Source organism: Lagenorhynchus albirostris, chromosome 11 (assembly GCF_949774975.1).
Source record: "Lagenorhynchus albirostris chromosome 11, mLagAlb1.1, whole genome shotgun sequence".
Classification (NCBI taxonomy): Eukaryota; Metazoa; Chordata; class Mammalia; order Artiodactyla; family Delphinidae; genus Lagenorhynchus; species Lagenorhynchus albirostris.
Genome location: NC_083105.1, coordinates 7,641,297 through 7,655,736, shown reverse-complemented (window position 1 = coordinate 7,655,736; position 14,440 = coordinate 7,641,297). Strand labels below are relative to the sequence as shown.

Below are 14,440 nucleotides of genomic sequence, written 5' to 3'. Positions count from 1 at the left end.
GTACTTTTACTGATTCCTTACATCTTCTAAATCTATATTATCTTTATACTCACATAACCCCAAAGTTTTCATTTTGGAAAAAACAAATTAAGAAATCTAAGCACATCCCAAACGAAGCTGGAATAGTGCAGTAAAAGTGAGTGCCTGACAGTGGCTCTGCAGTCCTGTAGCTCTTGCCTTTGCATGTTTCACAAGGGCTGTTCCATTTTTCCTGGCACTCTAAGCTCCTGGGGGCAGGGACCAAACCAATTTCCAGAGCTTCTTCACAGCTCTGGGCACAGAGCAGATGCACAATACACCTCACTTCTTGCCTGACAACTGCGCTACCCTCCTCTCTGGTTTTCTGCCACCCGCCCACCCCATCTCCCCCCACCCCCAGTCTGTTTTCAACAGTGCAAATCAATCACATCATTCTTTGACCTACAAGGCCCTGCACTGTTTGGCCCACCGGCCCCTCCAGAAACTACCTCAACACCTCCCACCAACCCCTCTGCTCATGCACCAACTGCTCTGGCCCCCGTTCAGTCCCTCCAACGTTCTTTCACTTGCTGCTCCCTCTGCCTGGAATGCTCTTCCCTCAGATCTGTGCTTTGTCATTTAGGTCTCAGATCAAACATCACCTCGTCACACAAGGCTTCCCCAGCCTCCTAAAACATCCCCCTGTCCCCCCCCCGACTCCCACCACACACTATGCTGCCATCTGGTTTTATTTCTTCCCTAGCGCAATTGCCACCTGAGATTGCTGAACTTGTCTACCCTATGTCTCCCCAAGTCTCCCCCAGCTTCCCCAGAATTTAACCCCTGCCCGGGCAGGGGCCTTATCAGTCCTGCTCACCACTGTACCCCAGCAAAGAGCCCAGTGCCGCTTGACACACGGTAGGCTCCCAGGGAAGTTTGTGGGGTTGAATGAACGAACCCCACAGTGACTTGTCATGAGTCACGAAGTCTAAGGGTAAAATATCTGTTTTCTGCCATTCCCCCCACCTGATGCAAACAGTGCAAGTCTGCAGTACCTTATCTTGTAAACCGTCCTCAGCACAGAGAATTGGTCAGGGCCTCGGCACAGAGCTGGCTGGCAGGAGTCCTCAGTCAGTGGCTGTTGAATGGATTCCGTCCTCGGCCTGACATTCATCGATCATTTAATCTGTGCCAGGCACTGGGCAAAATGCATTCCATTTACTCTCTTCAAAACCACCCTGTGAAGTAGGTACCAGTTCCCCCATTTTACAGATAAGGAGATAAACAGACTGGCCCATATGTGGCAAAGTTAGGACTTCAGCCCAGGCTGTGTGATCTCAGACCAGGTGCACATTTTTTTTTGGCTGTGCCACGTGGCTTGTAGGATCTCAGTTCCCCGACCAGGGATTGAACCTGGACCACTGCAGTGAAAACACCACATCATAACCACTAGACAAACCACGGAACTCCCCCAGACCAGGTGTTCTTAAAGGACTCCTGCTTCTGAAAATGTCAGCTCTTGGGAAGCAAATATGTCAGCCAAAGCCACCTGCCCTCTGTGTCCTCTGGAAAGACAGAATCTCTTGTTTAATTTTTAAGCTAGCATGTTGGAAAGATACAGTGCTTCAATGATGAGGTCTCAGCTGGGTGGTGGTGAGAACACAGCCTGGATTCAACAGCTCAGCCACTCGCCACATGGATAACTTAGTTTCTCTGCACCTGTTTCCCCATCTGTAAAACGGGACCACTGCTCACATCTCACGTCCATTGTGAGTGGAAGGTGCTCACTCAAAGTGGCCTGACTGAACCTGCAGACACCAGCAGCCAAGCTGATGAGCCTGGTCCTATCAGGGGACATTCAGAGAGCTGTCCACCCACCCCAACACTTGTTCAGTGAGGTGACAGTAACAAGGTGGGGAGAGATCCCTGGGGCCACAGTCCCAGCCTACAGCCAAACTGAAGCCAGAAGTGAACACTTCTTGGTGAGGTCAGAGGTCCTCTGAGATCTCAGAGGTTGGGGCCAGCAGCTCAGGCTTTTGAGTCTTACTCCACCCCCAGTCACGAGGTGACCTTGGGCAAGTCGAGTTCTCTCTGGGCCCTTTCCCCATCTTTATAATCCAATGGTGAAAGTCATACATTCTTCTCTGCTCTTGACACTTATTATCCACAAGGTATACAACCAAGCAAAGGCGGCATAGCCAGACTCAGCATATTTAGGCTCAGAGGGAGACAGATGAAGCAGCAGCCTGGAGTTGCTTCATGGTGGATGCATACCCAGACCTTCAAGCGCTACCCAGATGCCGCAGGCAGAAATGAGTTTATTGCATTAGAAAAAATACCAAAGAAAAACAGCAAACACCTCCGTACTAGACACAATTATTAGTTTGACTTCAAGGGCGAAAAGGAATCTCAAAGGTACAAACTTTATTTCTGGGAGGGGGTGACAGTCTCATCCCTCCTCCTCCTTCCCTGTCCCTTTAAACCAATGGACCTTGATAGAGGTGTCCACCTGTGTGATATAGTCACACACATCTTTCTCATCCTGCTTGCCTGCGCACGCCCGTGTGGAGCTCGCTGGTCACAGTGAGCAGGCTCCTGAGGTTCTGGGATAGACAGAGAAATGTGAGGATGGGGCTGGGGGGGTTCCTAGCCTGAGACTAGGTTTCCAGTTAGTGATGGTGGGACTAGGGTGGGGGAGGGAGGGCTTGCCTTCCTGCAGAGCTGAGAAGACGGCTTATTGATCCCTCCTTCTCCCCCCACAAACCCTAAGGCACAGGCATTGGCACAAGTGGCTGTTGCACATGAAGGGTGTCTTTCAATGAACCAAGTGACTCAAAGTCTCTCAGGGGAGCTACTCAGGCTAACTTCGTGGTACAGCCCTGGGTCTGGAGGTGACTACTGGAAGGAGAGCAATCAGCTGAGCCTGGACGTGGGGGAGGAGGGAGAAGAGAAGGAGTTTGTGATGCCCATCATGCTCTGGCCAGAGCTGAGTGCCCTGGGCAGAGAGGTCTGGAGCAGGAGCCTGGAAGGGAGAGAGCGCTGGGCAAGGCAAGCTGAAAAAGGAGAGAAACCCAGCAGCCGAGAAGCAGAGCCATGGCCTTGATCCACATGCTGCCCTCCCAGGAGAAAGCCAGCCTGAAACCCATTCTCCACGGCCCAATTCTGCCAGTCGGTCAACATTAAATAACAGCCCCTGATAGTTTCTGCTCTAATGTATTATTACCATGCACACTGGCCAATCAGTGGGTCTTGAGAAGAATTAAAGTGCTCACTGGTTTGGCTTCCAATCTTAACAGTTCCAAAATGTCACTTGACATCACAGCTAGTCATCATGGATGTGCCCTGGTCAGGTCACAGGCAAACACTAAGGCAGAATAACATCTTGTCCTCTAGATGAGACCCTGATGATGCCAATTGCCATGGCTAATGGCAGAGATGGGAGGAGATGAGGCCAGAGGTGAGCAGCAGCTTTTTGGTGAGGAAAGGCACCTGCTGCAGGCCAGAGGCCAGGAAAGAGAACATAATTCAAGTCTGAGAAGTGGCAGGAGCCACGCATGAGGGGCCCGAGGATGCCAGGGCTGGGACTCAGGTACCACGCAGCTCTGAGTTCTTCTCCACATTCACTCTCCCAAGTTAAAGGAGGTTCACGTGAAGAAAGAGAATATGAAAGCCTCTCCAGACTAGAAACTTCCAGATTATTTGTTGCCTATAAGCTCCTAGCAGCAGCTCTTTATGAAAATGCCCACTCATGCCCTCAACCTTGCTTCTTTAACGTCAGAATGACACCAGAAATAACACGTGCCTTCAAAACACATTTAGGATAAGGTAAAAATCCGTATCAGAAATAACTCTAAATTTTCTTGCCACCTTGATTCTGCATCATTATTCTTGCTACATCAGGGATATTTTCCAAGAGCAGGGAATCATTCCCCCTTGGCCCCTAGCTGAATACTGCATATTGGTCTGGGTGGGGTGGGTACAGTGACTGCAAATAACCTACATTATTACTTGCAGACAAAAGGTCTCTGCTGCTCCAGACCTTCATTAACTATGACAGGTCAGCTATGCTGAGGAAATGCAGCCTGTAGACAGCAAAGCAGGTTCTCCAAGATTGATGTCAGAGGACTGGCAATCAGTTTAGGTGGAGGGAGGAATGGCTTTATCCTGTTTCCTCTGGCCTGACACTTGCTGTTACTCCCCCTCCATCTTGAGGCTTTTGGTTGCTCCAGCCCGCCCCATGGCCTTGCTTGGGGGAGGAGAGGGAAGGTGAGAGAGATCATGGCTAAAGAGTTCACTTAGGCTGGTTTAGTCATCCTGAAACTGGCCCCCTGTGCACCAAATCCTTTGGTTCATTTAATGGTGGAGAGTAACCGTTTCCAGGTCATGGATAATGTAAAACTCACCTGGGTCCCACGGGTGGTGGCAACCTGGGTAGAGCGTGGGCATTCTCTGGAAAGAGGTTCTGGGCTGGGGCTCCCCTAGACTGTGTCTCTTGCTTTCTGCTTAAACAAATGCCCTCTGTTTCTCCAGTGTGGAGGACGCTTAGGAAGCAGCGTCAAAAGTGAACTCACAGACAAGACAGCCTGAATAAATTAGTATAATACTATTAGAAGGGATGGCATTTTGTTCTGTTTCTTAGCAGCATTGTTCTACATGCAGCCTGATGATCTCCTTCCCTGGGAAATTTAAAAAGCCGTTCCCTGGTTGTTAGCTCTGATGTAAAATTATAAAATAGAAATCTGGTAGGGTTTGTTTTGTTTAAAAAGGAAAAGCCCTGGTGAGGCAGGGCGGTCCCATGCAGTCCTGTTAGCTCTGGCCGTTGGGTCGGCCCACCGTGCTCCCTCCGGGAGGCTGGATCTGGATGGAGTCCAGGAGGGGCCTCAGGGCCTGTCCAAAGGGCCTGCAGAGAGAACAAACACGGGAGCTGGAGTGGGCTCTCGGACGCAGACTGCCACAGCTGGCCGGCGCGCCCAGCTCTGCCCACACGTGCAGCAGCACTGCCACGCCAGGAAAAAGTTCGCTACAGTCCATTTAATTTTCTCACCTATCTCATCCATCCTTTTTCATAGAGGGGATCTCTACATAGCTGCTCTACATTTTTACTCCTGGTGTCCCCTCCTTAGTAAATGCTACCATCATACTACCTTTGCCTCCTGGTTAGCTGTGGTTTGAAAAGGCTGGTGACGTACTGGGAACTAGAGCTTTCTGTACTTTCTGTACTTGTATTTTTAATTCTCATGGTACAAGAAGATAAAGTTTAAGTGAGGAAGCTGAGGTAAAAGAAAAAGGATATGAAAAAGAAAAAGTCAGAAGTGAGGATGGTACATAATTGGACTCCTCAGGGAACTGAGGTCTTCTAGGGAGTACAGGGAATACTCAGGAAAAATGACAGGTGCAGGATGTCAGAAGGTGTTAATGCCACTGTACAAAGGGCTCCCAGTTTGCTCTCAGAGTAGCTTAGCTGGAAAAAAGACCACAAATGCCGTAGTCTTAGAGACTTTCCAAGATTACTGCAACCTTAAGTCCGGTTGCCCACAACACATCTCAGTTACTGGCTTTCTTTTTCTTCGGTGATACTGCCATTTTTGAAAACCATCCCCAAATTCAAAGGAAATGAAATATTCTAAAGCATAAACTAATGAAACGAAGAAATACTAACCTCAATTCCAACAAATCCAGGAACCCCACCCATCAAATAATAATAGCAAGAACATTCCAGCTACTCGGGTTTGCTCAGGGCCCAATAACCTAGATCCTTCAGCAATGCTGTGGTGTTTAACACACCCACCAAGGAACAGGAAGGCAGGGCCAGGACTGGGACGTGGGGCTCTCCTCACCAGCTCGACACAGACAATAGCCTTCTTTCCTGTGTAAGTTTTTCCTGAGGGGCTCCTACCTGGGTGCGAAGAACAGCTCACCTTGCTGAGTCTGCTAAACCTGCCAGGATCCCTGTTGAACAGGTCCCCAGTTCAGGAGAAACTGAGTCAGAGTCAGCAAATGGACCTGGTCCTAGAGTGGGCAGAAGCTGCCTGAACGCAATCAACAGCAAAGGGAGGGAGGGGTGTGATGGCATTGGGGGTGCCTGGATGATGGCCCACAAAGCTTGGACCACATCAGGGAGGGAGGGGCTACACAGTATTTTTAAAGAAAACATCTACCAGAGGCTGACTGTGCGCTACGAGGTACGAGGGCGATTAGGAGGTTTGAAGGTGTCAAAGAACTCAAGGTGCAGGGGAAGAAGGACGAACAACAGTTTCAAAACAAGCCACCCTACTAATTCTCTGACCTACTCTCGGCTCGTCTATCTAAACCGCCTTTTAAGTGGGCATTTCTGGGGAGTGGCGTGCTTCATGTGCAATGGGGAAGACAGATACCAGGACTCTGTACAAACACTGGGGCCAGCGTCAACTGGGTTTCTAAGTTCTGCAGTTGCACTCAGGTCAGGATAGAGTTGGTCCAACTCCAAGGAGGGTGAAGGTAACACAGGTGAGCACCCGAGAGTAGAAAGAATGGTGGCGTTCTATGTTAGAAGCTGCCATCATGACACCCCACCCAGCTTGGGAGGATTCTGCTGAGAACAGTGGGGGCAGATGTGGGCCAGAGGAGAGGCCCTGTCTGTGAATGGGGATTTCAAAGGCAGAGACAGAGGCCACTTACGTGGAGAGAACTTCAGAGGGAAGGTCAGTGATGTAAGAAGGGATCTTCCGCCCAGTCAGGAACTGTGCCACTTCATTGCTGAAGGTGTTACAGTTGTGTTCAAAGAGGTTGTAGGCTTCACCTCTGTACATTGTGAGGTTTGGGAAACAGATATGAAAGTCAGCAACCATGTATGGGAAACCATTCAAACCAGGTAACAGAATGGTGAGCACACCTGAATTTGAGGACTGCGATTTCCCCTCTCTTATACCCAAAAGGAGAGCCTGATTTGCCACTCTGGGCATTTTAAGGGAAGGATGAAATAAACACATTTGGCTCCTCCACAGTTTCAGGAGAATCTTTATAGTCACAAAATCAGAGCTACAGGGTTAGAGTTTAACACTTCAAATTGACTAAAGTTTTTTTAAGAGAAAATATGATCAAATTTGTATTTTATCCCAACCTCTCTACAAATTCCGTTTTTGATTTTCAGGATAAAATACTGCTGTTGAGAGCAGCATGTGCTGAAATAGCAGAAGCTGATTTTAATCAGAAGGAATAAACAGCCCTTCCTTTCCTCAAAAGTTTCAGCAGTACATATGCTGGGATGGAACAGTGGCCTTGGAGGCAATGCTGAGCTCTTTTTGTGTAACGATTAACTGTTTTCCCTTCATATTTATTCAGCAAATACCGGGTCAAACACGCTGAGTGTTCTGGGGGAAATGACCTGGTGGCTGCCCCTGCGGGCCAATCATCTAGTGGGGGAGACAGACACAACTAACCACCACCCTTGTCTCCACTCACCGGAACAGAGACTCCCCCAGGGAGGACAGGTACTCCAGGAAGATTTCTTCTGTGACTTCTGTACTCCCCACATCAACCACAGAATCTGGGGGCCCAAGCAACGTACCTCCCTAAAAAAGCCAACCCAAAGAAAGTCAGTAAATCACTCTCTCCACTGAATTTTTTCATGTGGTTTTCCATGGAAGACCACAAATGTTCTGTTCCAACAACTTTTAACTCTCAGAGCACCCAGGACAGATGAAGAGTTATTATTTTTTTTTAATTTATTTACTTTTTTTTTTTTGCGATACGCGGGCCTCTCACTGTTGCAGCCTCTCCCGTTGCGGAGCACAGGCTCCGGACGCGCAGGCTCAGCGGCCATGGCTCATGGGCCCAGCCGCTCTGCAGTATGTGGAATCTTCCCGGACCGGGGCACGAACCTGCGTCCCCTGCATCGGCAGGCGGACTCTCAACCACTGCACCACCAGGGAAGCCCCCTTTATTTACTTTTTAAATTTATTTTTGGCTGCATTGGGTCTTCGTTGCTGCGCTCGGGCTTTTCTCTAGTTGTGGCGAGCCGGGGCTACTCTTCGTTGCGGTGCGCGGGCTTCTCATTGCGGTGGCTTCTCTTGTTGCGGAGCACAGGCTCTAGGTGTGCAGGCTTCAGTAGTTGTGGCACCCAGGCTCAGTAGTTGTGGCTTGTGGGCTCTAGAGCGCAAGCGCAGTAGTTGTGGTGCATGGGTTTAGTAGCTCCACGGCATGTGGGATCTTCCTAGACCAGGGCTCGAACCTGTGTCCCCTGCATTGGCAGGCGGATTCTTAACCACTGAGCCACCAGGGAAGCCCAAGAGTTAGTTCCTATTTGTGTCAAGGTTATAATGGCTTAGAGCTCCCTGGAGACTTTCCATCGCCACGTGCTGGCAACATGGCTAAGAAGTCAGGTGTCCTGTTTCTGGCAGGGCCCTGGGAAGCTTAGTCTCCTGCAGGTCAGACTCCTGACACTGTCCATTCATTCAGTTGATAAAAGGATAGAAACCCGGAATCTGAAGTCTCCCTTTGGCCCCAACATGCCTACTCACGAGGGCAGAACAGGACGACTAGAAATGGCTCACACTTGACAGGCCATCTTTCCAGGTCTATATTCATAATGTATACAGCCAGTTTTTTTTCTGACACACTTGATATCCCTTGTAACACTGGGAAAATGTGAAGAACTGTGAGGAAGCTGGCAGGCTGGCAAATATTTCCACAATTCAGTTCCTTTTTGATCTGTGAGGCTAATTTAACGAGGTGATAGGGTTCCTCTGGCAAGGGAGTTAATGGTCCCCGAAAGACCTACAGAGAAGTCTCAGCCATGGGTTAACAGACTGCCATAGCAGACTCAAGGAGAGACCGAGGTCCTGGGGGAAACCAGCCAAGCGGAAAGCAACAGGGTCACTGAAGAGGAGAGAGCTGGGAATGGGCTGAGGAGTAAGGGAGAGTACTCCAGAGCAGAGCTCCCTGAAAAGACCATAAATTCACACAATAGCAGCTATTGAGCACCTACTATGTGCCTGACGTTGTTCTAGGCACTGGGGAAAACATGGTGAGCAGGATAATCATTGTAGTCAGAGTTGCAAGAAACTAAAAGGTCATTATTCAACCCCCTATTATTCACTCATATGACAAATATGTATTGAGAACTTACTATCTGCCAGGCCTTATGCTAGGCATTGGACAAAACAGATGAGATTCTTGCCCTCATGGAGCTTATAGTCTACCAGGGAAGGCAAACAAAAAAATCCCATAAACCATGTATAATTACGAGCTGCGATAGGGTCTTGTTGGAAAAAGTACTGCTGTCAGTACTTAAAGACAGGGGACCTTCCCAGTCCGAAGGGTCAGAGAAGACTTGGCTGAGAAAGTGACATTGAGTTCATCTGGAGAATGGAGAGGCATAACCACATGAAGGGTCAGGGAGGTAGACTGAAGTCAGAGGACAGGTTTAAATGTCCAAGGTGTGTTCAAGGAATGAGAAGAGGTGGGTGGGGAAGGGCACAACCTGCAAAGAGGCCACCCAGAGAGAGAGACCGAGACCAGATCAGATGGGGCCTTGTAGGCTATGCTGAGCTTTCTTGTTTTTATTCCAAGAGCAACGGGCAGAGTACTGACTTAAGAAGGGGAATGCCATGATCAGATTTTCATTCTGAAACAATCACTTTGCCTCCTGTACAGAGAACTCACTGAGAAGGAACAGTACATGAATTGCTGTGGTCCAGGCTAGAAATGAGGGTGGCCTGGATTAAGGTGAAAGCTCTGGAAAAATGAGACGAGATGAAGAGAATTAGACTAGTTTAAGGTACACTTACAAGATAGAACAGACGTGGGCTTAACAAAGGACTTGTTATATGAGGTGAGGGGGCCAGTGGGAGGAAGAGATAAAAAAAAATGACTTCCCATTTATAAGTATCAAAATGCATGGTTTGGACTTCCCTGGTGGCACAGTGGTTAAGAATCCACCTGCCAATGCAGGGGACACGGGTTCGAGCCCTGGTCCAGGAAGATCCCACATGTCGCGGAGCAACTAAGCCCATGCGCCACAACTACGGAGTCTGCGCTCTAGAGCCCACATGCCACAACTACTGAAGCCCGCGTGCCTAGAGCCTGTGCTCCACAACAAAAGAAGCCACCACAATGAGAAGTCCACGCACCTCAACAAAGAGTAGCCCCCCCTTGCTGCAACTAGAGAAAGCCTGCGCGCAGCAACGAAGACCCATCGCAGCCAAATAAATAAATTTTTTAAAAAAAGAATGTTTTTTTAGTCTTTGCTTGAGTACCTCCTGTGACGACCCTTAGACAGCTCCGACAAATTTTCTGGAAAAGGGCATGGGCTTTGGAGTCAGAGAGACGTGAGTTTTAGTACTGGTGCTGTAACTGGCCATGTAACTTTGGGCAACTCACTTTACCTCTCAGAGCCCTCATAGTTCACACTGACTGCGCTTCACATTGACTGAGTTCATACCATGCACAAGGCACTGAGCTGGTGATGGTGACAGAAGAATGAGACAGTCTCAGCTTACAAGGAGCTTACACAGGGCTCCCCCTGGAGACTCAGGAACAGCCCATTTCACCATAACATGCTCAGTGTGACACAGAGGGACCACAAATACCATGGGAGCAGAGGGGAGGTCAGCTAGCTGGAAGATCTGGGAAGGGTATTCTTGAGCTGAGTCTTAAGGTCACCATGAGGAACTATGCCACAGGCCTGTATACACTGGGCTAGAAGCCAGAACTATAGAGGAGAACAAAGTTCCTGGTCTATGGGAACCCGAGACTGCAGACAGGGTGGGGGAAGACACTCACCGGTGGACAGCTGGAGATACCGCCACTGCCGAAGAAGAACTCATCCTTGTGTACAACTATGGAGGTGTGCCTGCAATGCAGAGAAGAGGCAGAATAAGCCAGAAAGCTTAAAATTGGTCCGAGAAAAAGCAAACACCACACTGCAATGAGAGTGATTTCTGCCTAAGGATATGACTTATAAGGTCAACATCTTTATAAAACTAACCAAACAAAGGTAAGATAAATACCATAGGCCAGAGTTTCTCAACTTTGGCACTACTGACATCTGGGGCTGGCTAATCCTTTGTTGTGGGGACTGACCTGTGCATTCTAGAATGTTCAGCAGATCCTGGCCTTTACCCACTAGATGGCACTAGCATTACCTGCCTCCGCTGTGGCGACAAACATGTCTCCAGACATCGCCAAAGGTCTTCTGGGGGCAGAACTGTCCCTTGTTGAGAACCACCGCTGTAGATCATGTAAGCAGAGAGGAGTCCTTACAGATTCACCCCAGTATTAACAAATCAATTACTGAAATAAATCTCTGCAGACCAAGGTGTGTTCCCAGACTTTTTAAACTAACAGGAGCAGTTAACCTGGACCATGTTGAGAGAAAGGCCAGAAGATAAGTGTGAAACTATTTCAGGTGAAGGTGCTCATATTACTTCTTGGTTTGAGTCAAACAAAGCAAAGGGTCATTCTGGTCAACCAATATGTCAGCAGGCTCTAGGATCCAGACAGAACGCTGACCTAAGGTTTTCTCAGAAATGGAACTGAGCCCAGCCACCACCTTGTGTCTGACAGGGATGGGTCTGAGAGACCAAAGTAGAATGTGTTCTAGGACAGACATGTGGGATACTCATGACTTCCATAGTTAGAAAGCTTGGTCAGGGGTGTGCATGACATAATTCCACCTTTCTTTAGGACAGGCTTTCTCAACCTCTGCACCACTGATATTTCTGGTTGGAAAATTCTTCATTGTGGAGGGGTGTCCTGTACAATGTAGGATGTTTATAGCAGTATCCCTGGCCTTCACCCATCCACCCCAAAAGTCTCGAGACACTGATAACTCCTGGCTGGGAACCACTGCTTTAGAACTTGAAGATTTGTGACTTGAGAGAGCTAGGTTTCAAACTGGAAGCCACAGATTGGAACCTGAAATGCATGGGTGCTATTTGGTTTCATAAACCAGCCAATTAAGGAGTCCCACCCAGCTTACCAGATGCCTTCCAGTTGTTTCCCTGTGGAGAAAAAAAGAACAGATATAACCACTTGGGACTAGACTAACTGGCCCCCCAGCCGGAGTAAATTCAGAACATCAGTCAAACCCAGAGTAACCCATTATAAACCTCCTGGGGGACTTTCTAGGAACGCAATTCTCCTCCAATAAGGTCCTTAGGTCATGACATGGTATGTTGTGTTAAATAAGCTGAAAAAATAATCAGAATCCTTAAGCAGAATGCAAGATGGAACACTGGTATAGAGGTACCCAATTTTATGTCTGCTTTTCTTTCCCCTTTAGGGTCAACTCAACTCTGCCTTTTTAATGTCTTTGTCTCATCTACAGAGATAAAGCAAAACGATAGTATAGAGGACTTCCCTGGTGGTCCAGTGGTTAAGACTTCGCCTTCCAATGCAGGAGGTGTGGGTTCAATCCCTAGTTGGGGAGCTAAGATCCCACATGCCTCGTGGCCAAAAAACCAAAACATAAAAAAACCGAAGCAATATTGTAAGAAATTCAATAAAGACTTTAAAAATGGTCCACAGCAAAAAAAAAGAAAAAAGAAAAAAAAATCTTAAAAATAGTATAGAAAAACTATTGTCCACTTCTTCATGGAGCATATGTGAGGTGAACTCCTTTAGAAAATTAGAGAGCAAACTGCAGATGCCATCCATTGGAATAGTCAATGCACATGTATTCTACACCTCTATGTGCCAGAAATGATGTGAGGTATGGAAATGCAAATATGAACAGATTACTGTCCTGCCTTTAAGGAGCCCAAAGTCAAATGGAAAGAGAGAGACACACGTAACTTACTAAAACACAATGTTGATAGGCTCCATAATAGTGGTAAACATAATAAAGATACAGAATTACCTTCACGAGCTGCAATTCAACCAATGAACAAACGGGGGAGGGATGGACATTTGTGCCAGCGGGAATAGTATGTACAAATGCATAGTTGTGAAAAAGACTAAGGTCCTGCAGGGTAGAACAAAGGGTGCAGTGATGGTGGTAAGAGGACGAGTGGCAGGCCAGGGTGTGAGCAAAGTAGGGCAAACCTGGACTGAAGGCTGCCCTACACTGTGGGGCATTGAAGGTTTTTATGCAGTAGAGTGCCCTGATCAGATCCATGTTTTTAAATGATAACTATATCTTCTAAGAGATAACTGTAGGAATAGAAGATGAATTGGAGGACAGAGAGTAGAGAGAGCAGACGAGAGTGAGGAGGTCTTTGCAGTAGCCCACGGGAGATTCCACAGTGCTAAGGATGAAGAGGAAGGGCAGTGAAAGACATGAGAACATTATCAAACATCACTCATTCACCTTTGGTAATAATTTTATGGTAACTGTTTATTGATTGCTGAATTGAATACTTTCAATGCTTCAGTGTTTGCCCTGTGACTTTCTAAAGGATGAAACTCTAGGCACTGTGTGGAAGGAGAGGTGATATGATTACACTTCTCCCTTTGCATAAGTTGCAGTATTTTGCCCCTGTAAGAAAGCTTTTAAAATAAGATAACAGTAGCCTAATTTTCTTTTTTTTGGAAGAGACAGAAGAAACCATGGGTCCTGCATGACAACCTATTGATGGCTCAGCATAGTGTCATCAGAGGCAGTTAAGAATATGGCACAGGTTCAGAGCTGAGCTTTTTCCCTTTGCTAGCGATGGTTCTTGGGCAAGTTTACTCAACTTGAGCCACAGTTTCTTCAATACAAAGTTGTTGTAACCGGTAATGATAATCTGTATAAAGCATCACAGTGTGTGGTACACAGAAGTTTGATAAATGGAGATATTACATATGATAGCCTCCTTGGGGAAAAGGATGAAGACTTTCAAAAGATAAAAGAAGGTGCTTCCCTGGTGGTGCAGTGGTTAAGAATCCGCCTGCCAGTGCAGGGTACATGGGTTCAAGCCCTGGTCCGGGAAGATCCCACATGCCGTGGAGCAACTAAGTCCGTGCACCACAACTACTGAGCCTGCGCTCTAGAGCCTCTGAGCCACAACTACAGAAGCCCGCATGCCTAGAGCCCGTGCTCTGCGACAAGACAAGCTACTGCAATGAGAAGCCCGCGCACCGCAACGAAGAGTAACCCCTGCTCGCTGCAACAAGAGAAAGCCTGCATGCAGCAATGAAGACCCAACGCAGCCATAAATAAATAAATAAAATGCAACGTTAGGGACTTCCCTGGCAGGCGGATTCTTAACCACTGCGCCACCAGGTAAGCCCTAACATTGCATTTTAAATAGAGCTGATGTGCTCTTCTGGACTGCCACTTATAAAACAGCTTGCTGTCTAAATGGCAGCAATTTGTTGTTTATTTCCTTGGAGACATGCAATGATGCATGAAACTAGACATATAAGGGATATTGCTTTCTCTTGACTGTTCCTGCTCTCATTTACTTTGGGAAAAACACTATACTTGTATGAGAAGAAGTACAGTGTAGTGAACAAGAACACAGGTTCTAGTGTGGACAGGCCAGGTCTGAATCCTATCAGTTCAGTCAGTGAACTAATG

At 47.7% G+C, this 14,440-nt stretch overlaps 1 protein-coding gene across 4 annotated transcripts in view; it reads right to left on the bottom strand.

Moving 5' to 3' along the window:
• Window positions 1-14,440, bottom strand: part of DESI1 (desumoylating isopeptidase 1) — a 30,832-nt gene that overhangs the window by 5,695 nt on the left and 10,697 nt on the right. Inside the window, exons 2-7 of one of the 4 annotated variants that reach the window (XM_060166881.1) lie at window positions 11,918-11,939; window positions 10,720-10,789; window positions 7,399-7,508; window positions 6,616-6,738; window positions 4,362-4,858; window positions 2,363-2,561 (exon numbers count right to left, since the gene is read on the bottom strand). In XM_060166881.1, coding sequence (XP_060022864.1) covers window positions 4,765-4,858; window positions 6,616-6,738; window positions 7,399-7,508; window positions 10,720-10,789; window positions 11,918-11,939 — 419 coding nt within the window. In that variant the 3' untranslated portion in view covers window positions 2,363-2,561; window positions 4,362-4,764. Of the gene's footprint in view, window positions 1-1,556; window positions 1,690-2,362; window positions 2,562-4,361; window positions 4,859-6,615; window positions 6,739-7,398; window positions 7,509-10,719; window positions 10,790-11,917; window positions 11,940-14,440 lie in introns of those variants that run through there. The other 3 variants (XM_060166880.1, XM_060166883.1, XM_060166882.1) reach the window with 3 other exon arrangements.